At 45.8% G+C, this 27,998-nt stretch overlaps 3 protein-coding genes across 9 annotated transcripts; 2 read left to right on the forward strand and 1 right to left on the reverse strand.

Annotated features, from left to right (window-relative positions):
• Positions 1-142: 142 nt before the first annotated feature.
• ift88 (intraflagellar transport 88 homolog) lies at positions 143-20,963 on the forward strand. Of its 6 annotated transcripts, XM_086220926.1 has the most exons (26): positions 143-305; positions 1,169-1,231; positions 1,566-1,625; positions 1,971-2,024; positions 2,763-2,826; positions 2,971-3,040; positions 3,601-3,691; positions 4,097-4,201; positions 4,824-4,926; positions 5,464-5,810; positions 6,210-6,280; positions 6,395-6,481; positions 6,923-7,022; positions 8,886-8,972; positions 9,145-9,331; positions 10,112-10,220; positions 10,359-10,509; positions 10,612-10,727; positions 11,801-11,853; positions 12,291-12,356; positions 12,463-12,569; positions 16,839-16,902; positions 17,112-17,159; positions 17,887-17,913; positions 20,524-20,625; positions 20,827-20,963. In XM_086220926.1, exons 1-26 carry the CDS (start codon positions 225-227, stop codon positions 20,946-20,948), a joined length of 2,535 nt encoding a protein of 844 aa, XP_086077052.1. In that variant the 5' UTR covers positions 143-224; the 3' UTR covers positions 20,949-20,963. The 6 variants fall into 6 exon arrangements, with proteins under 6 accessions (XP_086077052.1, XP_086077053.1, XP_086077054.1 ...); XM_086220927.1 differs by lacking the exon at positions 17,887-17,913; XM_086220928.1 differs by lacking the exon at positions 17,112-17,159.
• eef1akmt1 (EEF1A lysine methyltransferase 1) lies at positions 18,735-27,856 on the reverse strand. 2 transcript variants are annotated; one of them, XM_086220934.1, is made up of 5 exons: positions 27,705-27,856; positions 27,356-27,549; positions 27,073-27,155; positions 26,313-26,602; positions 18,735-25,640 (listed from the first exon to the last, which is right to left on the reverse strand). In XM_086220934.1, the coding sequence occupies exons 2-5, from the start codon at positions 27,497-27,499 to the stop codon at positions 25,507-25,509; spliced, it is 651 nt and encodes a 216-aa protein (XP_086077060.1). In that variant the 5' UTR covers positions 27,500-27,549; positions 27,705-27,856; the 3' UTR covers positions 18,735-25,506. The 2 variants fall into 2 exon arrangements, with proteins under 2 accessions (XP_086077060.1, XP_086077059.1); XM_086220933.1 differs by having other exon boundaries at positions 27,356-27,851.
• On the forward strand, positions 22,139-24,197 carry il17d (interleukin 17d). The gene is made up of 2 exons (XM_086220935.1): positions 22,139-22,446; positions 23,145-24,197. Exons 1-2 carry the CDS (start codon positions 22,139-22,141, stop codon positions 23,458-23,460), a joined length of 624 nt encoding a protein of 207 aa, XP_086077061.1. The 3' UTR covers positions 23,461-24,197.
• Positions 27,857-27,998: the final 142 nt, after the last annotated feature.

Below are 27,998 nucleotides of genomic sequence, written 5' to 3' on the forward strand. Positions count from 1 at the left end.
AAAGTATATGGCTTACGGCTGTATCCTAGCAACCACTAGTCTGGCCAATCGTAGTGACGCTAGACGATGACTGACGCTCACATAACCAATCGTGACACGAAAACAAAATCGTCCCGCCCACTTCGCGTTGAATTGTGGGATATTTCCCATGAGAGGACAACAAACTGAGCTTTATTTTGTCGCACTCGGGTGTTTCTTCAAAGAACTAATAGGAGAAAGCAAAGATGGAAAATGTGAATTTGGCTGTAGAGGAGGACGACCTTTATTCTGGATATAACGACTATAACCCAACATTTGACTCCGAGGTGAGTTTATCTTTTTTTTTTTTTTTAGGTTGTTCAGAGTTCGGTTGCTAGCTAGTCAGCCCAAACTTCGTATTTTTTTTTTACCTGCTAGCATAAATTAATGTTAAGGCGTATTCACACCAAACGCGACGTGAATTTTCAAGTGGTGTAGAAGACCCACTAAGCCTGATTGCGTCGATACACAGACGGCGACCCACACGCAGTAGAAGTACCTCTGCATCAGCTTTACTCTACTTGCTAGTGTTTGTGCTGTGAAACGTGCGGTGACAACATCATCGTTGCAGTTCCAGTTGATTCGTGTTTGATAAAGAAGCATACAAATCATGCTGGGAAATCACCAAGTATTCTCTCAAGTATTGCTGATAGCATTTTAGCGGAGATTGTACCTTTACTAGACTACAGTAAACATTAAATTATGTTTTATCAACGCAGATATTTATTTATGCTTTACTACTTCCCAGCTTTTACTGTAAAGAAAAATACTTTGCATTGAAATCATGGCAAAGCCTGCTGAGAATGTATTTGATAATGTGAAGCCAGTGTTTCCCCTGGCTTTACCTTTACTGAAGTGCACTTTTGAATGGAGACATTTTCAGAGTACTATTATCTTAATGTATTTCTGCTCTTCCTGCAGTATAGAAGCTTTGCACGTTTTCCACTATGCACTGGTAGACTTTCAGAATGAAAGTTGTTCATACAACTCAGAATTTTTAAATTCTGAGTTGCACTGGACTGCAGCGAGTTTACAAAGATACTTTCAAAGCATTCTATTTCATTTGGTTAATCAGCTTGTATGCTTATAAAATGTACATTTTCAACAGACAATTATATGTAAAGATTATTGACTATTTGACCTTTTGAAGGAGCTGGAGAATGATGTGGGCTTCCAGCAAGCAGTCAGGACCAGCCATGGAAGAAGACCCCCAGTTAGTATCTCTTTCCACCCTATATTTTGTACATGTATGTCAAGGTTTTGCTTGTGTATCATGTCGAGTAACTCTTGTATCTGGTGATACTCATGTAGGGATACAAACTTGTCACTGTGGCACCTGTAGAGCAGATTTTGTTAAGATTTAAGGTGAGGTAAGCACTGGTGAGGGTAGTTAAAGGTTTTCAGAAGAGTATTATAAAGTTCTATGAAGAGATTGTCACACAGCTGAGTGTGGGAGAGAAGAGGACAATGTGAATTATGTTATATATGCGCTTGCTTGATCATATTTGTAAAAAATTACCTCTAATTCTTCTTCTTTTATTGTCTAGATGACTGCTAAATTTCCTGGCACTGCCATTGGTGCAAGGCCTTTAGCGTCTTCTTTTGGAGTAAGTACAATAAAACAGAATCATGTTGGATTTTCTGTCACCTACTACTTAAAATATCTATATTACAGCTGCATTACTTTGGGATGCATGCAAACAAATTTAATTGCTCATTCGGTCAGTCCGACAGTTTTATTGTCTTTATCTGTAAGAATGAATGTAAATTAAACGACAAGTCACAAAAGCACCTTTGTCACACAGTGATTGAAATTGATTATGGAACCTCACACCTGAATCAGAAACACGGGGTGTTGACATGAGGTGAAGATCGCTGGAATGTTTGTTTTTAAATGACTTGATTCCTTGTTAAATGGAACCCCTAAGTTGATGAAGTCTTGTTTTATGTAGTCTCGCGTCCCTCTGGCCTCTTCGCTTGGCAGACCCGTGACTGGAGCAGTGCAGGTAAGAGAGCTTAACTTTATGTTTGTATAAAACCTCAAACAACTTCAAATGTTAATGAGTGGACATGACATGCAGCATATCAATGCAAAAAAAGGGTTTTACTGGACCTTCAATACAGACATGTTATTGCGCAAAGAATGTAACAAGTCAATACATGAAGTGCCCAATAAGTAGCATTTTTCTATTGCTGTTGATAAAAACAAAAGGTCCAACGCTCCCCTGTCCCACTCCACCTCATAACACCCCCCTATCTGCCCCCCACCTTTGCTGGCAGGTAGAACACATCCCAGTGCACATCTCCCCCTCAGTGTCATGCAACAATCATGACTTTAGAGAGTCATTGAAAATACCACATGTTTCTAGGGGTTGGTTCATGGCTCAGAGGAAGAGTCGCTCTCTTGCAACAGAAGGGTCGCTGGTTCGATCCTCACTTCCCCCAGTGGCCATGTCCAGGTTTCCTTGCGTGACATACTGAGCCGCTAATTGCTCCCGATGGCCTGGATTGGCAACTCCTCCAGGGTGAACCCTGCCTCTCGCCAAATGTCAGCTGGGATAGGCTCCACCCCCCCCCCCTCCCAACCACAAATTAGCTTCAGAATCAGAAATCAGTAAAAGCTTTATTGGCAAGTACGATTTTACACATACAAGGAATTTGTTGTTTGTGTGTGTGTGTGTGTGTGTGTGTGTGTGTGTGTGTGTGTGTGTGTGTGTGTGTGTGTGTGTGTGTGTGTGTGTCAGGATGGAGCAGCCCGACCCATGACTGCAGTCAGAGCAGCAGGTTACACCTCCTCCTTGACCCGTGGTGAGTTTGAGGGAGTCACTCTCTCCAGCTTATGATTATGTACCCTTTCTATTGAACTCTAATTTTAATTATCTATTAAATTATTGATAAAGAAACATTGTAGTTCTTACATTATGGGAATAATTAGTTCATTTGTATGTTCAGGCGCAACTTTTGACCCTCTGGGGCAGTCCAAAGGTCCTGCACCTCCACTTGAAGCAAAGAATGAGGACACGTGAGTCTCCATTCGTCAAACAAAGTGACTTTTTCAATTGGTCCTCTTCTTCTTCTTCTTCTTCTTCTTCTTCTTCATCTTCTTCTTCTTCTTCTTCTTCTTCTTCTTCTTCTTCTTCTTCTTCTTCTCCTTCTTCTCCTTCTTCTTCTTCTTCTCCTTCTTCTCCTTCTTCTTTTTATTATTATTCTATTCTTATTCTTCTTCTTGTCCCTGAAAAATCCCCCTCAACAGCGAAGGCTGACGACTAAGACTGTGACAAATCCATTTTCAGGTGCTTTATACACCACCTGTTAATGTCTGTTTGTAAAGATTCATAAGCCAATTATGGCATCATTGTCACAGTGAAGGAAAATGTGACTTATTTTTGCATTTGAAATCAGTAAAGAGCAACATGTTAATGTGGTATTTCTCAGCGTGTATTGCATTGAATATTTAGATTAAGGGTGAATTCTCCAGACTATAGTTGAAGGCTTTTCTAGCGTGCACACAGTGTCGTCTCTAAACAGAAGCTGTCTTTTAAGCAGTCAAGCTCATGATTTGCTGTGTGTTTCTTCTTACAGGCCTGAGGAGAAGATCAAAATCTTTGAGAAGAAAGTGAATGACTTGATAGAGGAGAGCTGCGTGGCACAGAGCATGGGAACCTTACAACTGGTCAGATGCGCTTTGGAACTGGCATAAATGGTTGAGTTTGATAGGAGAGCCTCCAGGCGTTCAATGCACAGTGATTAAATCAGATACAACCATGGAAATGAAGCACTGACTCCGAGGCTCACATCTGTAGTCAGAAGCTTCTACTTAATATTCGTTCTACTGCTTGTCATTTTTGAAAATTTACAGAATCATGCAGTTGATTGAGTTTGAAGTTTGTTGTTTAATGTCAGAAATTCATGACAATTAGTTGAAGCACTCATTTACTCTCTCAAACGATTACGTGTCAGCTTTGGTCAGTGATAGTTGTTCATCAGCCAAAGGTGCATTTTACGATTGTGTTATATTGCTAATTTAGGACACGGAGGTATAGTGTGTGTGTCTGTGTGTCTGTGTGTTTTCATACAGGCTCTTGAAAAAGCCAAAGAAGCTGGGAGGATGGAGCGAGCGCTGATGAGACAGAGGAAGCAGTCTGGCAATGCAGACCACATCAATGTAGACCTCACCTACTCTGTAAGAGTCAAGCTTCCGTTTTTCAGCTCACGTAAAGAAATAAAAGCACGGATTTGTCATTTTGTCGTTTAAAAAAAAAAAAAGTTCTCCTGAAAGGGCAGTAATTAAACTAGTTATTATTTTCTGTTAGTGCTTTTGATCTTGTAGGATTATGAAAAAACTTGATTACTATTCTTGGTGTTCAGAATAAGTCCTCTTGTTTTTCTAGACTGCATTGTAGCTGCCTCAAGTATCTGGTCATCATGGGACATTGTCCCATTGAAGTATTTATATAATGTCTCCACCAGATGTGCTCAGGAATGCAGAGTGCATTCGATAGACAGCATTTATATAAGTTCTGTAGTCCAGGTCAAAACTCACTCCACGTATCTCACTTCACATTCACATTTTCACGTACACATCCACGCCCGGTTAGTGAGGCGTCAGGACGGGGCGGGGGTCCACATCCCTGTCTTGACTTTTATGTTTACACAATAATGTGTGCAGAGCCAGCAGGGCACAAGATTGGTGTGTGTCGCCGGTGGGCATAGCTGACATTCTGGGATTGTTTTTATGAATCCTTAATTCAGTGTCTTTCTTATCATTTTCATGAAAAAGCACTGATGACTCATGTCACTGACAGGTTCTGCTCAACCTTGCTAACCAGTATGAAAACAATGACATGTACCCGGAGGCCCTCAACAGCTACCTCGTCATTGTGAAGAGCAAGATGTTCAACAATGCAGGTGATGCTACACAAAGTCACACTCATGTATCATATATTGTATCTGGGAAATAGATTATTTTTAAACCTGTGTGTATTGTTGTCATATCTCCCAGTACATGCCACCCACTACAGGGATAGGCTACAAACATAACGAGTACATACAATTAGCAATGCAGTGAATGTTTGAAAGGGTGGTCATGTTAACTTGAATTTATCAGCTTATGATTCAGGAATATTTGACTGTCTGCTGAGTTTACATTGTTTGTAAAAAATCAAAATCAAAAAGTATTAAAGTCTGCGAATGTTTTCATGACAAAGACTTCAAAGTATTTTAACAAGATTGAAGCTGAAAAGCGCCAGTTGTTGATCAGCAAAGGCCTTAACTGGAAACAGCCTGCTTGGCCTCGTGTTGAGCTGATGTCCCGATGGATATCACATGTCATTAAAAGGGAAATGATTGCTGGGACTGATTTAGTAGGTTTTGAGCACTCATTTTGTAGTTTCAGTTGTAGTCACGCTGTGGTTTTCTCTCAAACTCTCTGTGCCGTTTCTTCAGGCCGGCTTAAAGTCAACATGGCAAACATCTACTTCAGACAGAAGAATTACCCCAAGGCTGTTAAATTCTACCGAATGGCGCTGGACCAGATCTCTAACATTCACAAGGAGATGAGGATCAAGATCATGCAGAATATCGGTGTTGTCTTTGTCCGCATGGGCCAGTACTCAGACGCCATCACGTCCTTCGAGCACATCATGAGTGAAAGTCCCAACATCAAGACTGCCTTCAACCTCATCCTGTGCTACTACGCCATTGGAGATAGGGAGAGGATGAAGAAGGCCTTTCAGAAACTTATCTCTGTCCCCCTGGGCATCGACGATGAAGAAAAGTACATCTCATCCAGTGTGAGTGGCAGTATTTATGTGAACTGTTGTGTATATTTGAGTAAAGGGTGAAGATCAAGGTACAATTTTTTTTCTAGGTAATTATGGCCAACAAATACTCGGAATCTTTATCTTCATCTTATCCCTCATGCTAATCCGAGAACCAGAGTTACATGAAAGTAACCTCACAGTGCAAATAAAAGGGAGGAACTCTTCTATGGAGCAAAGCTGGAACCAGAGCATTTTTTGGAACTCTTACAACAATTTGTTTTCATAGGTTTGAAGTCCTTAAAAATCCTTTAAGTACGTTGGTCAAGTATCTTTGCAGTCATTGCTTTCATTTGTTCAGTATTCTTGAGATTCTGGGAAAAGTTATTGTGACTGATAGACAGTTCAACCTTGTCGTGTCTCGTTTGTCAGGATGACGCCAGCTCCAACATGGTCATCGAGGCCATTAAGAATGACAAGCTTCACCAGATGGAGAGAGATTTGTAAGAAGTCCATTCTCCCCCCGACACACGTTCGTCTCTTTACCAAAACACAGACGCAGTCTGATCACTCATAATGAGTAATGAGTTTTCCCCTCCCTGATTCCTGTCACATAGGAAAGTTCTGGCTGAGAAGTACATCATGACAGCTGCTAAGCTTATTGCTCCAGCCATTGAGACGTCTTTCGCCACTGGATTTGACTGGTTGGTTGTTTGCCTGTCTTTGTTTAAATCAACACCAGAGGGCATACAAACTGAAGTTGTCTCCATGTGAGAAGGGAACAGAATCATAGATGTGGAGGTGTTACTTGACATCTCCGTGCAAATAGATGGATATCATAGCAGATACAGAATTGAACGAGTAATACAAATATCAAGTGTTTAGTTTTTGGGAGGAAATTCAGAAGTACAATGTTGATTTTTTGTTATCCTACCAACCAGAATTGAAACCATCATGGTTCACTGTAAAGGTTACTTTTAAATGCAACAACAACAAAACATTCGACAACAACAGTTGGTTCGACAACTGTCCTGAGGTTTCGTGTGACTGAGAAAAGTACCGGCAGCAGTAAGGCTCTAGCGTGGAGCAGCGGATTTGTCTTTGAGAATGAGGTAGAAATTTCTTTTTTTGTTTGTTTTTTTAAGGTGTGTTGACATGGTGAAGAGTTCTCAGTATGTTGAACTTGCCAATGATCTGGAGATAAACAAAGCCATCACCTACCTCAGACAGAAGGACTTCAACCAGGTGAGAATTGAAAAGCTCATATTTCCTCTTAAACACGTTGGACCCTATTTAATTGATCTATGGCGCCAGGAAATTGGCGGATGGCGGTATGTGTGCCGTGCATTCAGGGCGCGTTCAGCCTCATTTTGGTATTTCGAGGGTGTGTAATCAGAGGCCAAACCACAGCGTTAAGAGGCCATCCTGGTTATTCAGGGGTGTGTTTCAGGCGTGACATCACTAAAAAAACCAATGAATAGTTTGTGTCATTTCCTTTAAAGCCAGTTAGGCATCGGAGATGAAAAAGGGCTTGGAGGAGGTGGCGTCCAGTGTTTCCACTTTGCCAGACGTCAATAGAACCACATTTCTACACTGCACATCTGCTTGTCTGATTGATGGGCCCTTTAAATAGCACTGCACACACAAGGCCATTGATAAGAAACTAGCCTCTTCTCGGTCTATGGCATAAACGTTTTCTGGTGTTCCGAAATAGCAAAACGACATGGTTCCACCAGAGCAGCCTCGTTGATGTGCTTCTGCACCTGTTGGTGTGGGTGGAGCACAAGTTCATGTGCTAGTTCAAAGGCAAGGACGCTTGGAGTGAAAAGGACATTTGTGCCAGTTTTAAACAAGCAATGATGCTTGTGCCTGACTGAGTGCCAGCTTACACCGCAATTAAAATAGGGCCTGTAATGTGAATGACTGGAGTTGGTGTCCTTTTATGCTGTTGTTTTTTTCATCTTTTTTACAACTGTCTCTGTTTCTCCTGCTGAGGCAGTTCCAGCAGAGCAGCATCAGACTGCCTTTATATATTTACTCAGCTCCCCTTTTCATTGACTCCATTCTTTCTTTTGTCTTGATTCCTCCCCATCTGCATGCATAAGGTTGAGGTATGTGTGTCTTCTGTTTCCATGTTTACATTTTGATAATGTGTGTGGTTTTTGTTGCATGCATTTTCTGAGTAACAGCACTGCTAACAGACATTGGAGAAGCAGTGAAAATGACATGTTTATTCTGTAACTTAAGTATCAAGCTTAGCTGTGGAGGAGGTGCACTGTCAGTGGAGCTGCTGTGGTTCCATCTCTGGCAGCTCCAAGGTTTTACATAAAACCAACTTATTTGGGCTCTCAGGCTTTAGGTCTTGTTGCATGTGCATGGTGCTCATACTTGTCACACATGGTGGTGGTATAACCTGCGGCATAGCTGCAACTGTTGCCTGGCTAACTATGTCATTAATTACACACTAATACTGTTGCAAAACTCCCCCAGCTGTTAAACAACCGTCTGAATGTTTCAAAACGCTTTGTGTCCATCTCTGCAGAACCGAATAAATTCAGGAATTCCAGTGATACTTGTGTTATTTACACACTTAACCGAGTAGATGGTCATGAATTGGCACAATGAATAACCTTGTCAGTAGGGGGCGTAGTTTCTCAGGTTCCTAAACATCTTGAACATTTTCATTCAACATACAAATGCATTGACTTCTCAGGTGGTGTTGCACTGTAAATAAGCTGAAGCTCTTTGTATTCTCTTTGATGCTGAAGACGGCACGGCATAGTCTGCTGAACCACAAATTACTGATCACCCCCTGGTCTGATCTAAAAAATGTCCAATTCTACAATCCTCACAGCACTGGAGGTTGAGTGGCTCGTAATTGGAGGATTCCTTTTTTTTGGGCTCCTTCAGACGCCTCCTGCTGTGCCTCCCGTCAGCGTATGGCTGAGTTGATAGGCGCTTTCAGTGGCTGATGGACTAGAAAAGCACTAAAAATGCAGTTCATTTAACAACTCAGGTTTTTAATTTTTGTAGGTGTGTTAAATACTGAGGATGAGGAAAAAAATCAGAATCGAAGACATTTGATAAAAAGTTCTGTTATGTTATCAGGCTGTGGAAACCCTGAAGACATTTGAGAAGAAGGACAGCAGAGTGAAGAGCGCCGCTTCTACCAACCTTTCCTTCCTGTACTTCCTGGTGAGACTCATCATGACTAAACTTGAGAGAATCAAACATGATGAATATTTTGACGTGAAATACTTCAAAAGGTGTCAAAGTTAAATGTTGGTGTTGGAAATATGGAGGAATGATGATGGATGTAGCACCCTGCTACCAGTAGGTGTAGCTGATTCTCCTCTGACTGTCTCAGGAGAAGGATTATGACCAGGCTGACCGCTATGCTGACCTCGCCATGAATGCTGATCGGTACAACCCAGCTGCTCTCATCAACAAAGGCAACACAGTGTTTGTCAAACAGGACTATGAGAAAGCTGCAGAGTTCTACAAAGAAGCTCTGAGAAATGACTCTTCCTGCACTGAGGCCCTCTACAACCTGGGTACACCAACTGGTTTAATACTGTTCAGACATTGACACAGACACAGAGCACCCCAAGGTGCTGCATGCATTTCCCTCGCCAAGCTCCAGAATTGTATGAAAGCATTGGCGGGACCATGTATCGTGTCCTGTGCATGACACTCAAAAAACAAAAACAGGTTCCATAGAGTTTAAAAAAAACCATTTGTCTCTGATATTAAGAGTACAACATTTTCGATAAGTGTACAATGTTCCTTCATTCAGTGATGGGAGGGACATTTGGGTTGATTATCTGGCTACAACCAAACGCTGACATCAATCGTGTTGAACAACTTTGGGATGATCTCACACAGCAACGACCAGAGAAACTGGTCGATGTCTCATGAAGGTCAGCTAGATTTACTGTATAACTTCTGAACAACCAGGCTATAAAGGTACATTAATAACAGTTTGTTAATATAGGAGTGCTGAATAAGCATTTATTAAAGCTCTTTTAGACCTTTATGGTCCAAATGGGGGATAATGTACCCCCTGAGTAAAGTCATCATGACCATACCATTAGTAAATGATTACTATTCATTGGTTAACTGTTGGCTGACCATTAACTAGGCCCAACCTAAGTTTTAACTAAGCTAATGTAAACAAAAAAAGCAATGTGGTGCAGTGCCCCTCTGGTCCAGCTCCAGTAGCGTAGCCTTAGCTTGGTCCGCTGCATGTGTCAGGGGATATCTGGAGATAATGAGGTTGTTGGTGGAGTGGCCAAAGCCTCAGAGTTGATTCACAGTTTTTGTCCCTGTCCCAGGTCTGACGCATAAGAAACTGAATCGCCTGGAGGAGGCTCTGGACTGCTTCCTCAAGCTTCACGCCATTCTCAGGAACAGTGCCCAAGTCATGTATCAGCTGGCCAACCTGTATCCTTCTCATTATTGATTGGGTGTGTGTTGGCATCGGGACAGCTCACTGGTTCACGTGATGGTGCATCAGTCGTTGCTGCTGGGACTGCTTACTGTCCTGTAAGAATCTATTTGTCTTTGACACCTTGGTCTCAGCTATGAGCTGATGGAGGATCCACAGCAGGCGATTGAGTGGTTGATGCAGGTTATCAGTGTAACTCCCACCGACCCTCATGTGTTGGCCAAACTGGGAGAGCTGCATGACAGCGAGGGGGACAAGTCCCAAGCTTTTCAGTACTACTACGAGGTGTGAGAGGAGCGTTTCGGTGTCTGTGGACTAAACGACCCATGTAACACTCGTTCAGTAGTTACCTGTAAACTGACCCTGTTGACTTGTGGTGCCATCCAGTCTTTCAGGCACTACCCTTCTAATATCGACGTGATTGAGTGGTTGGGAGCTTACTACATCGAGACGCAGTTCTGTGAGAAGGCCATTCTGTACTTTGAAAGAGCCACACTCATACAGTAAGTTGCTCCTCCTTTCAGTACCATTAATCATCAGCCAGCTCCGATGTATGAGATAACATGATGCCAAAAAGTGAGAAGGACCTTATGATGTTGGAGTCGAGTGTTGCAGTGATGACATCCTGTACATCTGAAGGCCAACCTAGTGGGGTAGTTGGCGTCATCACGGGTTCCCTGGAATAAAAACCAGTGGGATTTTTATATTGGATGTGAGATTATTGCATAAAAAATAAACAATGTGGCAAACAAAACTGTGAAACTTCCATGTTTTGTTTCACACAACAATCTCCACAAATAAACACAGCTACACTACCGACACATTATTTCAGCATCACCGCATCCAGCTTCACTTTTCTGTCTTCACCTGGATAACTTTTTTTTTTTTTTTTTTGGGATCTGTGACAACCTCTGCAGAGACACTTATTAACCTTTTTTAAAGACACACAGAAAACTTCAAAAATCAGCGGTTTGGTGTTTACTCATATATTTAGTGCTCCACCATAAAATGCTGAAATGCCGGCAGACCTTATTTCAGGCATTTAACTGAAAACCCAGTGACTTTGCCAGAGGCAAGCCAACGTTCAACAACACTAACTGACCCCGGGGTTGTAGGACTCATTCCTTCACCTCTCTATTATTTAAGATGCCTGTCTGCCAGGTTGTCGTGGTTGCAGTAGCAGCAGAAGTGTTTCTATCATCTCACTAAGAATGAGTTCAGTGCTTTTCTGGCTTCATCGAAAGATTTGTGTCACATTGTTTTGCTGTGAACATTTTTATTGATTAATTCATTTACCCTTTCATTGAGCCCTTCTTATCTTTGGATGAGCAAATGGATGATTAGATATTTTTTTAAGCTGAATATATGATTGATTGTACAGAAGCCATTTCATGACAAAACATGACCTTTTAATTTTTTTAAAGCTACTTCATCAATTGCACGTGAAGATATTTTATCTCTTGCAAAAATTTTACATTGAACAGGTGGAAGTAACATTTTACAACCAGATCCTTTTAGATTGAGAGGTACCAGTTTTCCGGAAAAGTCCAAAAAGAACCTGTTCTGTGTTTCTCAGACCAACCCAGGTGAAGTGGCAGCTAATGGTGGCCAGCTGCTACAGAAGAAGTGGTGAGAATCACTTCACTCTCCTTGTGCTTAATCCCAAACCTGCAACATATCAACACACGTGCATGTATTTAAACTAAGTAAATGTTATCTCATTGACCTGAAGATGGAAATGATATAAAACAGAGGAAAATAACCTGTAATTACACTCTAGTGGAACTAGCAGTACTGTTCCGACTGTTCCGACACGACCGTTCATTCTGTATTTAGATATTTGGTGTTGTTCCAGACATTTTTTATCAAAGAAAAACGGGATGGATGGAATGATGGACAACCTAAAGATGTAGTGCTGCCTGTTGCTTTCTTGAGCTCATAGGCACAAAAAAATGCAACGCGCTTTTGCAACTATAGCCTTGAGAACAGCTCGCAGAGAAGACGAGCTCGTGTGCCAATTATTAATCTGATAATGCCCTGAACTTTGCTTCTTTTCTTTTTACAAGGAAACTACCAGAAAGCTTTGGAAACGTACAAAGACATCCACTGCACCTTCCCAGAAAATGTTGAATGTGAGTCCTGTTTGTGACACAAATCTCAATGGGACTGTTGCTCCACAGATCAGTGTGAAGAGGAAATCAATCCTGTGTGTGTGCGCGTGTGCGCATGTGTTTTCAGGTCTACGTTTCCTTGTGAGGCTGGGCACTGACATGGGTTTGAAGGAGGTCCAGGAATACGCTACAAGCCTGAAGAAGGTGGAGAAGATGAAGGAGCTCAGAGAACAGGTGCACATGTTGGAGTCCCCTTCTTTTACACTGATCCTTTACAACTTTACACGTAGTTTGGCTGGAGGCTATAGTAGGACGTGTGTGTGTGTGTGTGTGTGTGTGTGTGTGTGTGTGTGTGTGTGTGTGTGTGTGTCAGCATCATAGTTTGCACACACACCAGAGTATCTTACACTGACATGTCTTTTATCATACATGTTGCCAGACTCTTGTTTAGTTTAGTTTATTAATATTTATACAGCACTTTTCATACAGAAATTGCAACACAAAGTGCTTAACAGAAATAAAAGAAAAACAGGCAACATTAAATAAAATATAAAAAAATACAATAAATGTTAAGAACCCAGCCTTCCCAACCCACATCACTCCATACATGCATGCACCCCCCCCCCACACACACACACACACACACACATACACACACACAGGCATACACACAACCACACACTGACTGTAAGTAGGAACATGGCAGGGCACTGAAAATCCTAGTGAGGAAAGACCACCTATGGGAGCCATCCTCACTGGGAGGTGCCACAGCCCACAACCACAGGGAGCGCCGCCACCGAGACCCCCCAACCCGGACAGACCAGGTACACTCCACATATAATGCGGAGCCCCCCAGCTCTCCGGGCCTGGATGATCCCAAGGACGATGCTCCCGCGGGCGGACCAGACACACCTCCCAGTGTGGAGGGCCCCCACGAGGAAACACTAGAGCTAAAAACTAAAAGACTAAAAGAAGGTAGAATATGAAAGAACAGAAATTACAATAATATTAACATATCAGAATGACATAAAATATATATATATATATATATATATATATATATATATATATATATATATATATATATATATATATAAAATCTAAAAGTTTAAGAGCTAATAAAAAAGTAGAATAAAATAATTAAAAGATAAAAGTAACAATAAAATATAGTGATAAAATTAAAGGATAAAAGAGACTAAGTCAGTTAAAAGCTCAGCTAAAAAGGTGAGTCTTGAGCCTCCTTTTAAAAACATCAACAGTCTCTGCGGTCCTGATGTTCTCTGGCAGGCTGTTCCATAACTTTGGGCCATAATGGCTGAAAGAAGCCTCCCCGTGAGTTTTAGTTCTGACTCTTGGAGCGACGAAAAGGCCGGTGCCAGAGGACCTCAGGGTCCAGTTCAGATAAATAAGATGGGCCAAGACCATGAAGACACTTAAAAACTACTAAAAGAACCTTAAAATCGATCCTGAAGCACACGGGGAGCCAATGCAGCGATTTTAAAACCGGTGTAATGAGCTCCCGCCCTCTGGTCCTCGTCAGCACACGTGCTGCAGAATTCTGGAGTCATTGTAGATTATAGATGGTTGTTTTGGGAAGACCAGAGAGCAGGGCATCACAAGAATCTAAACGACTGGAAGTAAAAGCATGCATCAGCACCTCCATGTTGGCCTGAGAGAGGAACGGGCGACTCTGGCTATATTCTTAAGATGATAAAAACCAATCTTAGTCAAAATGACGCCCAGGTTCTTTACAGATTGTGAAGGTTTAAAATCTTCTAGTTTTGGTAAAAGTTCCTCTCTCTTGCCTTCAGGGCCAATGGTTAAAACTTCAGTTTTGTCCTGGTTGAGCTGTAGGAAGTTCTCTGCCATCTATGACTTGATATCTAAGATCCAGTTAAATAGGGTCTCACTAGGCCCTGTGTCATCAGGAGACACGGCGATGTTCAGCTGCGTATCATCAGCGTAACTGTGGAAGCTGATGCCGTGACTCCTGATGACGTCCCCAAGGGGAAGCATGTATAGATTAAAAGGTATTGGACCTCAAATTGACCCTTGGGGCACCCCACACTTAATTTCATGTGTTCTGGAGGAACAGGTATCCATACTTACAAAGAAAGATCGATCTGAGAGACAAGAACTGAACCAGTTAAAAACAGTACCAGAGAGGCCCACCAGGTGTCTGAGTCTGTTTAATAGAATCTGGTGATCTACTGTATCGAAGGCAGCGCTCTAGACATGTAATTTTGGATGTCTCCCCTTTTTAGGTTAGTTTGTAATGTACTGCCAATGCTGGAATAGCAATCTTTCCTGGGGGGTTGTCTGTCATTGATTCAAGCTTCCCACGCAAGGGTTGTGTGCACACGCAGCTGCTCAGTGAAACAGCCAATAGGAGCTCCCTCCCTCTGAATTGACCTGCTGTTGGTCAGAGTTTCCCATCTCTGGCCAGATATGCTCAAGGAGGAGTTGCAGAGATCTAGTTTTCTCTCAGATCACTTAAATTACATAATAGTGAAAGATTATTTTGAAATTCAGGCTGAGTGACACCAACAAAAAAATTAGCTCCCCCTAATTAAGTGAATAATATCTCATTTTGACAGATGAAAATGTCCACGGGGATTTAAATGATTTATCAAGACAGAAAAATATTGTTTAAGGTGACAGTGTTCATTTTGGCGCGGGAACCAACTCAAATTACAATGTTTAACAAAGGTGGAGGCCAATCATACAAAGGAGGTACAATAAATTTGGTTCCAATCTGAGCAAAGACAATAAAGGTTTGTTTTTACTCCCACTTCAGTATTACAAACAGGAAGTGAAGCCTGACATCTATTGTGCAACTCCTGTATTAAAGTCTTTGCCAGCCTGGATGATTGCGAGTTACAAGAGAACCACACATTAGATGCCAGGAGCCGTCAGGCTGTGCTTTCTGCCTGTAAGTCTAAATCAAGGGCTCAAAAAAGTGTAAAAGCAAGTTTGTGTGTAGGAACATTTCAGGAATAAGGCCCAATCTTCTTAATACACCAGTGTGATGATAAAAGGATGCAGCTCGTTTTACATCACAGCTGCCAGAGTCTCTCCTTCATCATCTGCTCTTATCAGTGTCTCAGCCTCCTCTGGTCTTTTCTCCCTCACCCTGATGGAAAACATGTGTCTGTCCCTTTGCCAAGTGGGTCAGTGGTCCCTGCAGCTCCAGAAATGCATGAAAAACAGCACTTTTGTTCTGCCTTGATTTTTCCCAGAGCGAGACGGAGGTGTCCGGGGAGCACACACTCTCCAGCACCTAGCTTACACCCATTCTGGCTCCTTGAAAAACAATCACTGTGCATTTGAGAATTGTAGGGCAGGTTTGATTCTGTATATTCCCATTGGTCAGTTTTACCTGAAACATCTGGATGGACTGGGAAAGTAGTAGGGCTGTAGCCCAAACGAGCTGCTGAGGATCAACCAAATATCACTCGACTTGAATGGATTCTGTGTTCAATTCTTTATCTACAAATTCTGCTCAGATCTTCGGTGTGAACGAGCCTCTATTTTAGCCCCTGAATGTTGGGTCCAGCCCCTAATTGATGACAGGCCTGTGTCTGAGTTGATCAGCTACAGCACTGGCAGTGGTCAGGGTTCAGTTGCGAACCAGATTCCCCTATAAACAAAATCCTCTGAGCTAGGAACAGATGATCAGCTGGGCGGATCACAACCACCTGCTCTTCAGCCCAGAGACCCTGTGGGACCAGAGGAACCAGTGTCCCTACACCCTACATAGTTTTATAGGGACTTGACATTTATAGGAATTGTACTCATTTAGGGCCGGCTGGTCCTTCTCCTAACACCGCTTGTACCTCCAGAGGGGATAGTGAGTCCACCAAGTCTACGCCGAGCTCCTCAGCTTGTCTCTCTGAGGCTCAGCCCAGCAGACCCGAGGAGCAAACTCATCTCAGCTGCTTGTATTCGAGATCTCATCCTTTTTGTCACTTCCCAACACTTATGACCATAGATGAGGCCCTCCAGCCCCTTTTACACAGCACGGGAACATTTTGTCTCTGCTACACCCCTGTTACTCCATTTGTATAAAAGCACAGAGATGGAATGGAATGTTGTGCCTCTGATACACCAGCAGAGGTAGAAATAGCACAGGAGCAACAGCTGTGTGATGGGGCCGCTGGAGTGATGGAACAGCTCCCTCAGAATATTCTGTTCACACATTGCCTGTCTCTTGAAGAATGCTGTGATACTCATCTCATATGCTGTGGTGGCTGCAAGCTGAAGTCGGCTGAGTGTGTAAACAAGCAAAGCATCTGAACAGTGGAGTCAGTTGTACGGCGCTACTGTGGACCCTCTCAATTCCATTTTGCCGTGAGTGGGTCCTGGTCAGTGTCACATTTTCATGGCTTAACCTCTGTTCATGAGTTTTAATAAATCAGACCTGTCCTTTTCTTCACATGACGTGTCTGCTGTAAGTCAGTCTGTAAAATGTTTGTTCTTCTCTGTCTTTCTTTCTTCTTTCAGAGGGTGAAGTCGGGCCGAGAGGGCAGTGCAAGAGGTCGGAGAGAGGGCAGTGCTGGTAGTGCTGGTGAGTCAGTCGCCCCTCTTTGCACCAGTCTGATAGTCAACATAAAGTTCTTGACGCACCCTGCAAAACTCTGGCATTCATGTGGAATATAAACCAAAATGTGTAACTTGTGTGTTGTCCTCTGAAGCTTGTCATTATCAGCATTGTCATTATTGTCTTTTGTACTCATGCGTGTCTTCTATCTGTCGTTCAAACATGCTGCTGGGTAGTCGCCTCCACGTCCGTCCTCAGCTCTCCGGTGAAGAGCAACATTATTGGTACACCTCCATACTCCTCACTGCGTAGAGTAGAAGTCTGCCCCTTTATTAGCCTGTGACAGAGAGAGCAGGGAGCTCCACCAGTTCATCCCTTGACAAGTCATACAGACATGAGAAGAGTATCCACCTTCTCGTTTAGCTTCCTGCAAAGAAAAGTTTGCCAAAGTGTTGAAAAGTTCCTTGCAAATGACAAAAGCCAGGAGCCTGGCATCTTTGTTGGGCGTCCTGATGACACGGACGACCATGATAAAACGAACGTCCGCAGGCTTCAGCGTGACTGCGCACACAGACCCGAGCTGTGACTCTGGAGAGCTGGCTCATCATAAGATTCCTAACATATTCCAGATATGAACTACTGAGCTGCCAAAACCTTTAATGAGGCCCAGCTTTGCTCTGCTGTGCAGCTGAATGTGGACGCTATCCTGCACTCTAGAGTTATGGATGTGTATATATATCCCGACACCTGCTAGTGGGCTTACTGTTACATCCTGGCACGACTTGCATTCCCCAGTGACTCCATAATTTGGATGAAAATCCATCCAACTTGTGTGTTTTATTGTCTCAGTCTTTGGCAGTGCCAGCGCCGAAACAGAACCTGTTAGAGAGAACATTTACTGGAAACCTCCACACCATCTGACATGTTTGATCATGTGAAACCTCTGAATACTGCTCATGACACATGCAAGTGTTTCAGCTAAACCCACGACTCTTTTCTTACTTTCATAAGGCCCATCAGATGTGGACACTAAAGCAGGTGAGACAGGGAAGCTTGTAGCACGTTGACAGAACACACTTTCAGCTGTCATTGCACACCCTAGACTTCAGTCTCTGTGTCCCTTCCTCCCTGTCATTGTGTGTCTCTGGATCTCCTGTCTCCATCTGTATTCTGACCACTCTGTTGTGCTGTCTTCCATCTCTGACACTAAACATCTCAGACCACTGCAGGAGTCAGGGAGAGGTACACAAACCCGTCCAACGGTGCGAGAGCGGAACACACAGACTCTCCAGCAGTGGAGAGTCTGAGGGTGCAGACCTCTGAACACTTGAAAAGAGACTTGAAACTTCAGCCACGTCGCCGCCTGGCTCTACTAAATATTGTTGTGAAATCTTCTTTCTCCTCTCGGGTGCAGCACTTTGCAGACCTGCGAGTTGTAGGTGTTCGACTTGATTTGAACGCATTCCAGCAGCTTCCTGAATGTCATGGCCACTAACGTGCTCCAAAGGGCAGGCACGTCAACTCGCAGGAATTAAAACCTTTTCATTAATGCCGAAGTGTTGATGGATATTTTGCATTTATGTGCCTTCTAACCACAGCAATATCTTCCTGATTGTGGCTTCTGTTTTTGGGGAGGAATTTTCCTTCAATGAGCCCCATTGCAGTGATGGTTTTGAGGTAAACCTCAGCTGTGCAAGTGCGTGTTCCCAAACTAAAACCAGTAAAGCCTGAATATTGAAAAATTGGCAAATGTTTCACCTCATTATTTTTACGATAAGTCAGGTTTTTTGGGGTTTTTGGGAACCTCTGCGTCAGGTAGCCATTTGGGAATAAAACACAGAGAAAAAGCACAAGACCAGTTAAATCTGCAACCAGACAGGGTTTTTGCATTTATTCAACTCAATATTTTAATGTAGGAAACAAATTGAGAACTTTTGGATCATTTTGAGTTTGTAGGTTATTTGAGCTTGTGGACAAACGGCCATAAACCCACCAACTATGTAAATGTAGTCTTCAGTTAAACGTTTACAGGTTTTAAATTTTCTCGGGCAGCTAAAAGTGATCTTTTCAGGGCTGAAACCACCTGAGGGGTGTTTGTGTTGTGCGGTGGTGAGTGGTTACAACAGTTTTCTGTGGCAGAAAGAAGTAGACGCTCATCACGAAATCTGACTGTGGCATTATGGTCAAAACAGGTGAACCTGGTCCAGAAATATTTTGGCAGGCAACTGCGATGTTGCACTGTGGTCAGGGTTTGAGGAGGCGAGAAAACTGCTCCCAGATATTTCAGAAAACCTCTAATGTACCTGAGAGTTTTCCCTCCGTTCTGTAAAGTCTGCATATTTGCAGCAGTGCTGCGAGGCTGACGGTGTGTTTTCCCATGTACCCAAAGCTGTGCGCGTCCACTAAAACCCACCTCAGAGAGAATATTTTATAGTCGACTTCTTCTCTCTTTTGTGTGTTTCAGTTCAGAAATCCTCAGCATGCAAATGACCAAACTCTGTTGATAGTCAAGGCTGCTCCCTCTGCAGGGTTGGGAAGGCTCTTACCAGTCATTACATCTGGCCTGTATTTCTGACATCTCATGCTCATGCAATCCTCCACTTGTTTTTCCAAATGAACAGGAAAGTGGGTTATAAAAGCCAGAATGTTGACTCATCAGCGCTGCTCCTCTATCAGCTCCTTCTGCAAACATTTCCATCTTTATACTTGTTGGAGTTTTAATTGTGGAAACTGTTACACACCTAACGTTTAATTCTGAGTCTGGCCTCCGACCTGTCTTGTCATCCCTCTTCTCTACCAGTTGTGCATTTGAGACGAGAACCACGGCTCAGACCGTCCAAGGAAAAGAAAGGAGGAAAAAAAAATTGGGGGAGGAAAGTAAATTTTCCAGCGGAGGTCTCAGTTTGCCAGCAGTTTGTGAAGCCATGTGCGAGATGTTTGGGACTGTGAGGGAAGGTGGAATATCAGGCCTCAGCTCTCCCTGCTGTTATTCTGCTCTCTGCTTTCCAAGGCTACCTGGCAGCCAGATGTGGCTGCTGCTGCTGTCAGTAATCATTTCTGTCCTTCAGCTCACTCGTCTGCCTGTTATCTAAAAGCACAAGCCGTCTCCACCTAGCAGGCAGCAGCTTGCGGCCTCAGATACTGAGCTGTTGCTTTCATCCAGCGTCTCCAAAGGAAACTGCTTCAAGTCCCCGATGCACAATAGCAGACACACCCAGATGTTTCGTAACATACTCTCTCTGCGAGATGAGAATGTCACGTCTTAAAAGTTGACTTTTTCATGGGGTGAGAGAAAAATGCTTGGCTCGTATTTGACCTCTGTGTAGTTTTTGAGTTTATGGCGTTGGGATGCAGATGTTTGTCACTGCAAATCTTGAGACTTTCACATGAAACTGTAAAACCCTGAAGACCAGGACGGTAACATATAATCAGTTGTTTTGGTACTTGAGACCTCATTAAGGAAAGAAACATCTCACGGAGAGGTTACTGTAGGTGTGTCAGTTCCCCTGATCCCCAGGATTCCCTCTCAGATGATCCAAGCATGCGCTCCTCTTTACAGGCTGACAAGTGAACATAAAACAGTGCGATGTCGATGAACTTTTAAAGTTAATACCTAATTTGACAAATGCGTGCTTGTGTGTGGTGCAGATAGCGGCCACAGCAGCAGCAGCACGAAGGGGCTGAGCGCCAAGGTGAGGTCACTTCCTGGTGCCAACGAGCCCTACGAGGCCAGCAGCCCCAAGGAACTCGGTGAGAAGCCATTTGATCTCCTCTCTTTAATCGTTCCCTTGATGTAAAGGTTCTCTTGCTGTCTGCTGTGTTCTCAGAGGTCATTGACTCTTCATCAGTCGGTCTGATCTTTAGTTATGAGATGAATGCATCAGACCGATGGTCATTGCTAACCCACTAACCGAGTCACCATACTGTGTAAAACTCGCTCCTCTGGTGTAGATGCTTCCTATGTCGACCCCCTGGGACCTCAGATGGACAGACCAAAGACGGGAGCCAAGAAACGAGTGGAGGAAGACGACTTTGCAGATGAAGAGTTGGGAGACGACCTGCTGCCAGAGTGACGTCTCGGCCTTCACGGCTGCGTCTGCTCAAACGCTTACTGGCTCCAGGATTCGCCACAGAGATGCTGCTTCTGCTCCAGCTTTCACACGCTTTCAGAAAGGAAGCCTGTTTACATCCACATCCGATCCCGTGTCTTGAAATCGTAAACCTCGACATACACACTGTGAATTCTGCGGCTGAGGCAGGCTTCAAGCCCTCCGCCGTGGGTCGTAGCAAGTCTGCTCTTCAACCTCGCGCTCGCCTCTCCATCTCAAACTCTGGAGGACGGAGCCAAAACAATAAAAACCATCAGTTTGTGTTCCTGTGTGTGAGCCTGCAAGCTCTCTGGAAACTCCCCAAGCACCAGACTTGTGCAGCCGTTCATTTCAGGTCCTGTCAGGTCCCTTCACCTTTCCTATGTCACTCCAGATCGTTTTTTTGGTTCTGTTTCTATTTGCCTGTTTCTTCTGTTCACTATTATGAAAGGGGAGAAGAGGTTGAAATTTTAGATAAAAGGCCTCAGATAAAGCACGTGGTTTTTGAGTTTCTCATTTGGAATTCCCACCTTTAAACTGCTGGGAAGAACACATAAATCTGGACAAAATGAAGTGACTGACGGCGGTGCCTACGGTCCCGCACAGACCGGTAGAGAGAGCCTCGTCTCCGTGTTCGAGGCTCCACAAGAATGCAGCTCTGCAGCAGTTGGACGTAACTCGGGATCATCAGCCAGCAGGACAGCAGGCAGCGCTCGGTCCCTCCCAGTCCCTCCCAATCCGCCAGGAGACGAAGTCACTTTCACCAGTCGGTCTGGTAGCGTTTCAGGTCCGTCCGACTCTGCCTGCTGGATCTCGCCCTCGCCGCGCGGGGTCACATTCCTCTGGAAGCTGCTGGTGTTGGTGAGCGTGACCCCGGTAGCAGCAGGTGTTGACGCTCCGGCTCTGCGGTAAGTTGCCGCCGCTGCTCCTCCCGGCGGCGCCAGATGTTCACTCAGCTCCGCTGGCGCAGCGCCTGCGCCGCCACGGTGTCGCCGGCCCGCCACTCCGTTGCCTTATAACAGAGGACGGAACCCTGCTGGAGTAAAGCTGCAATCCAAAGCAGGACCTCGCTTGAGTCCGGATTTATCCGTCCTCCCTCCGCCGAAGCGGACAACAGCTGCCCGCAGGTCAAGAGCATTTTTCACTGGACAGTTGACGCACCAGGACTTGCAGCGATGCCGCGTCGGATCCGCGTCCCTCTTCTGCTGCTGCACCTGGCGCTGCTGCTGGGCTGGGCGGCCGGGGCCGCCCGGGTCCGGAAGAAGGCCACCAGGACGCGGTCCTGCCTCGATCTACCGGAGGAGATCCTGGAGCAAATGTTCGGGCGACTCTCGGTCGGAGTTCTGAGTGCTTTCCATCACGCCCTGCAGCTGGAGCCGCGGCAAAAACTGAACCTGACCTGCCCGACCAGCGCGTGGTCTCCGGGCGACAGCAAGACCCGCCTCCCCGTGAACCTGCGCAGCATCTCCCCCTGGGCCTACAGGTGAGGGCACACCGACACTGAAGTATATGAAAATGGAACCTGGCAACTTGGGGGAGTGTTGGATAGAAAATGTGTTTCAGTTACAATTCAAACATTTTACACCTGGAGACCACGTGACCAAAGTATAACTATTTTCATTGGAACACTTCAACATTATTTTTTAATGATGTTTACTGGAATTGAACGCATCCAGCCAAACTGTGTCTCATCATGGTCCAAGACAAACAATTATACAAGATGTGAATACAAAATAAAACCTTTTCTCTGATTGAAAGGACTTTTCAAAAAGTCGGTGTTTCTTTCTTTGTGTTTAAGAATTAAAGCAGCATCAAAAGCCTGTGGCTACCGGGTGAGATGAGGAGCCCGGCAGCGGAACCGTCAGACTGCAGGACAACAAAAAACGACACCGAGGAGAAAAAGAATGAACGAGTGTCGATTGAAGTTTTTAATGTCATGAGACTCCAAACGTGATCCAAAAACGGCTAGAAATGAAGTCTTAAGTGCCGTAATACTGATACTAATATCACTAACGATGGAAGAACTGCCTGACAGCTTGTTTTGCAGTAAACAGGTTTACGTCTCCTCTTGGGGACCTGTTGCAGACGCTGCACCGGATGATGAGGCGCACGCCTCCGAGCTCCTGCCTCAATCTGTGGTGATCGTAAAAATCGCATCACGTGTTTAATACGTCGTTGCAGGATCTCCTACGACCCCGCCAGGTACCCCCGCTACATCCCCGAGGCCTACTGCCTGTGCGACGGCTGCCTGATGGGATCGTTCGGGGAGGAGAGCGACCAGTACCGCAGCGCCCCGGTCTACGCCCCCTCGGTCATTCTGAGGAGGACGGGCTCCTGTGTCGGCGGCCGCCACTCCTACATGGAGATCTACGTCTCCATTGCCGTGGGCTGCACCTGCGTGCCGCGGACGGAGAAAGAGCGGGACGGCCGGAGAAGCAACCAGAGCTTGGAGAGACCCAAAGCCCGACAGCGGACCTCAGCGGGGAAGAGAGCGTGAGGAAGCAGGACTGCGGCGCTCAGGCTGGCTTCCTCCAGCTGGAGGCTTTAGTTGGCCTTCAACGACAATATGAAGAGATCTGACCTGGAAAGTAGAATTAGATCCTGGGTTTGATCTCTGGACCTGAGGCGGGATCCAGGAGTGACACCACTGATACCGAACCATTCCAACAAACAACTGGAGTGAACCCAGAACAGAGGGACAGGAAACTGCCTCGGAAATGTGGGTTATTTACCTCCAGTTATGAGGAAGTGTTTCATCTTTGTTTCATGTTGTCCTGCTAAAAAGGAAGGAAGAGCAACTTCTGAGAGGGAGAGATGCAAAAGTGTTGCAGTGGAGATACAATAGGAAGAAATACGGAGGGTTAGGTACAAACAGATGTGTGACAAACGGAGGGAGAGACCAGCAGCCTCTCAGTTGGGTGAGAGCAGGTTCAGGGTGTCATTGAGTCTACAAGTCCACTCGGGATGAACGCCTTTCTTCCAGAGGATCCTACGGCGTGGCGATGGAGGGAGAGCGCCACAGGTGCTCCGCCGGGTTGCTCTGGGCTCACACCATCCGTCTCTCGACTCCACCTTTGCCGCTCATTTGTTCAGGTTTTCTCTCTTTCATGTAAATGTTCGTATTTAAGAGCTTTGGGCAGGAAGAGTAAAGATAAAGAGTGTCATTCAGTTTTCTGGAGTGTCTTGTGTTGATTCTTCCTCCTCCTCCTCCTCCTCCTCCACTCAAACGGAGAGCCGGGCCTGCTGCTCTCAAACAATCAGAATTTACTGAGCTGTTTTTATGACGTTTGCTTCCTTCCTGCGTATCATTTCAGAGTAGCAGGTTCTCTGTTTCTGGAAAATTAAAAAAAAAAAAAGCTGAATTCTTCGATGCTGAAGTAGAAGCTCAGAGACGATTCCTACACGACGCACCGGCAGCGTTTGGCCGCTGAGGACATTTTGAGGAGCACCAAAGCTGCACAGCACCAACCTCCTGGCGACATTTGGGTTTGGCTGAGTTTCCTCGCTGGAGGAATTTGCTCTCTTATAACTGAAATCCACCGCACCACAATCCCCCGTCTCATTTTTGTCAGGTGACTCAGCGTTGGACGTCTGATCTGAGAGGACGATCATCATGTTGGTGGATTCACTGAGCTGACTAGAAGCAGCTGAGGGGCCGCTGGGGGACCCCAGGGCCCGCGTTGAGAAACCAAGCTGAAATTAACCCCGGACTTGTTGATTTAGGAGAAACTTGTCTGCTTCTTTGTGTCTCACAGCAGCGCTCAAACGAACTCAGACGATGATGTGGGTCGAGCGAGACCAGACCATCAACGACATAGAAGAAATAGATTTCACAAGTGAATGAAACGTAGCTGTGAAGCAGGTGTGCTAACGCTGAGGCAAGTCAGCAGAAGCAGTGGAGCCGGAGGGGCAGGGAGGGGGCCGACCCCCACCAGCCCACCCCTCCATTCCAATCTATTTTGCGTAGCTGGTGCAGAACCTCCTGCAGGACCTGCACTAAACGGGCCTGAATGGTTCTGTTGAGGTTGATGACTGCTGAAAAGTGGACTGAAGCTAGGGATCCTCCAGGCCCCCCCAGCAAGATGAATGAAACTCAACAGTGAGCAGAGAAACCCTCAGAGCTAATAAGCTGATCAACACTGCCACCGTCTGTTGGGTTCAGGAACTTGTCGTTTTGACACACTTTAATCACAAAGTGACATCAAAACCACACGGATCTTCTAGAAAAGACACGAGGACAACTTGGACCTCCGGTGTGTTGCTCACCAACACTAACCGGGACTTTCCAGTCTCAAAACCCTAATTTAAAAGACCCGCTAGGTTGACTATGACATCTTCAGAGGTTCAGTTGGACTTGACAAAGCTGCTCCAAAACTACAGCAGAAAAAAAAAGCTTTCTAGGTGGTGAACGTGAAATGAGAACAGAAAGACCCTGAAGCTGTCAGCTGCACTGACACAAATGACTCATGATGTCATCAGGCGTCCCTTCATCCGTCAACACTGGGGCAGCGGCGAAGCACCCGGGAAGGCGTGATGTCGTCCCTCAGCATGTCAGCAGGCGGGACGGATAGTTGACGAAGCAGCAGAACTCATTGGACAGGTTTCTGTTGTGCTGCGGCAGGAAGCTGCACTTTTTTATGTCGAGATGCTCTTTGGCATGATTCTCCATGATGGCTCCTACACACACACACACACACACACACACACACCTGAGAGACTCCTCAGAGGAATGACAAACAGGTCAGTGGCTAACATTTAAAGCTAAAAACTTGGCGGCAGCATCCATGAGATGAAGGAGGAATTCCAGTCCTCTGGTGACGATAATCTGAACCAGTCAGAAGCAAAGCCCAGCCGTGACCTGGCTCGTTGGCCTGCGTGCTGGACGCAGTTGGCTTTGGCCGGGATTCGTCATTCTTATCCAAACACACAGGAGGACGAGCTCACAGATACAGAATCTAAAGCCTTTACATGTGCAGGGATAAACAATTTGGCCTCTTTTCTTCCTTGGCACCCCCTAGTGGCGGCAGTTTGGAAAGCTGAGATACCTGACGTTATTCTCAGTCTGGATCAATTTTCTGGAAAATACGAACTAGTTTTGATTGGATGGACAGAGGCTGGAGCAGCACAGCTTGGTGAGCTGACCCGGGCACGGACGACTGAGGAGAACAACCCGGGGAAGTGGAGTGGAAGTTAAAACAAGTAAAGAAAAACTAAAAAGGGACTTAAGGGGATAAACCAAACAAAAAAAGAAAGAAAATTCAGTCATGATCTGGATTTGGATGTAGTTCTCTGTAGCTGGAGCCGCCAGCCAGGACGCGCGCTGTGGGTGAGGATGTGGCGCCCTCTCACCTGTACACAGGAGCACTTTGCCTTTGGTCAGGTACTTGATGGTTTTGGCCACTTTGCTCAGACACTCCTCGGACAGGTAGGGCGGGTCAGCCAGGACGATGTCGAAGCTCTGAGGCGCCACACTGGCCGGGAACGACAGCGGCTCGTTGTAGTCGTAGAAGATGAAGTCATCACCGTAGATAGCGAAGCGGCGGTCGTACTCCAACACGACAGCAGACACCTGGTCGGAACCGGCCAGCCGTCCCTGCTTCAGCTTCTGGTACACACTGGGCGCGCTCACACACGCTACCCTGCGAGCCAACACAGACACAGACTCTCACACGGCATCAGAGGGAAAACCTGGAGCTGCGGTTCTAAATGACCTCAGTCACTAGGAGTGAGGTCATCACGGAGGAGACGTCCACCTGACCACAGATACCCTCATCTAGAACAGGCTCCGCCTTGTTTGGCAGGTGACAATGAGAATGAAGCCCTACAGGAAATCAAAAGACAGATGAGGCAGAACATCTGGACACGTGTTTGGATTCGCCACCCAGTAGGAACCTGGACGGTTCAGAGGCCCAGTTTGAGTTTTCCTCCACTGCAGTGAGACGGCGGTCGCTTCCTGAGATGGGGCGTCCACACTGAGTCGTAGCCTTCAGTTTAGGTCTAAAGGGAGGGTTGGCCTCTGAGTGGTGGGGGTCTGGTCAACACACACACACCTCAGTGAGACAGCTGGTGTGTGTGTGTGTGTGTGTGTGCATGCTCACGTGTAGTTTACCTGCCTCCCGCTCCAGCTTCATGTATGACCTCCTCTGCTAACCTTGTTGCTGTTTCATCACTGTACCAGAACTGGCTCATCCGCTGGTGGAGGGACACACACACACACGGACACACACGGACACACACGGACACACACACACACACACACACACACACACACACACAACAACAGGGAAGTTAGTGTCCAGGACGGTTGTGTCTCTCTGGATTCTGGGAACATCATCTAACACACACTAACAAGCGGACGTGCCGCTGAGGTCTACGACCAGCAGGGGGCTCACCCAGTCCTCCTCCACTGCTCCCACTGAGAACTGGTCCGGGAGGGTCTCCCCATGACGGCCAGTCTTGGTCTCGCTGTAGAACTCCTGCAGGGCAGCCAGCGTGTGAGCTGACAGCGTGGGGACGTCATCGTCACTGTCACTCATGGCTGCCAGGTCAGACGAGGCCGGGGTCAGGAGGGAGGGGGGCCAGGTGCCTGCAAGGAGGGAAGACCACGCGACACTGGGCTCAGGGCTGCAGGTTTCCACGCGCTAATGAGAGGCGGAGACCAGATGACCCCAGCGGGGCTGGAGCGTTCATCAACCCCGCGCAGACGTGAGGAGTCCAGAGCCCGGATGCTCCCTTTGCTACCTGGACACGAGGCCGCTGGAGGGGCAGCAACAAGCTGCAGTTAACGAGATCACCGAGGAAGAAGAAACCAGAACACGAGCCACACGGACCCGGCGGCGAGAGCTCCTTCCAGCTTGCAGTGTTGACGTGTGAGATGTCGCGCGGTGATGACGTCACACCGGCCAATCCAAGACCACTGTACCCCCCCCCCCCCCAACGTCTCGACTTGTATAAAGCGTGTGATACAGTGGAACATCCATTTATGTTCAAGGCTTTGGAATCATTGCGATTTGGGGCAACTTTTATTTCAGTGGT

The sequence above is a fragment of the Aulostomus chinensis genome, chromosome 12 (assembly GCF_037954235.1).
Source record: "Aulostomus chinensis isolate RoL2024-O1b breed Wild chromosome 12, RoL_Achi_v1.0, whole genome shotgun sequence".
Taxonomy (NCBI): domain Eukaryota; kingdom Metazoa; phylum Chordata; class Actinopteri; order Syngnathiformes; family Aulostomidae; genus Aulostomus; species Aulostomus chinensis.

What these genes read in the sequence shown, in the direction of transcription:
- ift88 (XM_086220926.1), top strand. Translation starts at nt 225, where the DNA reads ATGGAAAATGTGAATTTGGCTGTAGAGGAGGACGACCTTTATTCTGGA. An exon ending in CTTCCCAGAAAATGTTGAAT is followed by an intron (nt 12,357 to 12,462) that starts GTGAGTCCTGTT and finishes ATGTGTTTTCAG; the next exon opens with GTCTACGTTTCCTTGTGAGG. An exon ending in AGATGTGGACACTAAAGCAG is followed by an intron (nt 17,914 to 20,523) that starts GTGAGACAGGGA and finishes TGTGTGGTGCAG; the next exon opens with ATAGCGGCCACAGCAGCAGC.
- il17d (XM_086220935.1), top strand. Translation starts at nt 22,139, where the DNA reads ATGCCGCGTCGGATCCGCGTCCCTCTTCTGCTGCTGCACCTGGCGCTG. An exon ending in ATCTCCCCCTGGGCCTACAG is followed by an intron (nt 22,447 to 23,144) that starts GTGAGGGCACAC and finishes ACGTCGTTGCAG; the next exon opens with GATCTCCTACGACCCCGCCA.
- eef1akmt1 (XM_086220934.1), bottom strand. Translation starts at nt 27,499, where the DNA reads ATGAGTGACAGTGACGATGACGTCCCCACGCTGTCAGCTCACACGCTG. An exon ending in GAAGCTGGAGCGGGAGGCAG is followed by an intron (nt 26,603 to 27,072) that starts GTAAACTACACG and finishes GTTGGCTCGCAG; the next exon opens with GGTAGCGTGTGTGAGCGCGC. An exon ending in CAAAGTGCTCCTGTGTACAG is followed by an intron (nt 25,641 to 26,312) that starts GTGAGAGGGCGC and finishes GTGTGTGTGTAG; the next exon opens with GAGCCATCATGGAGAATCAT.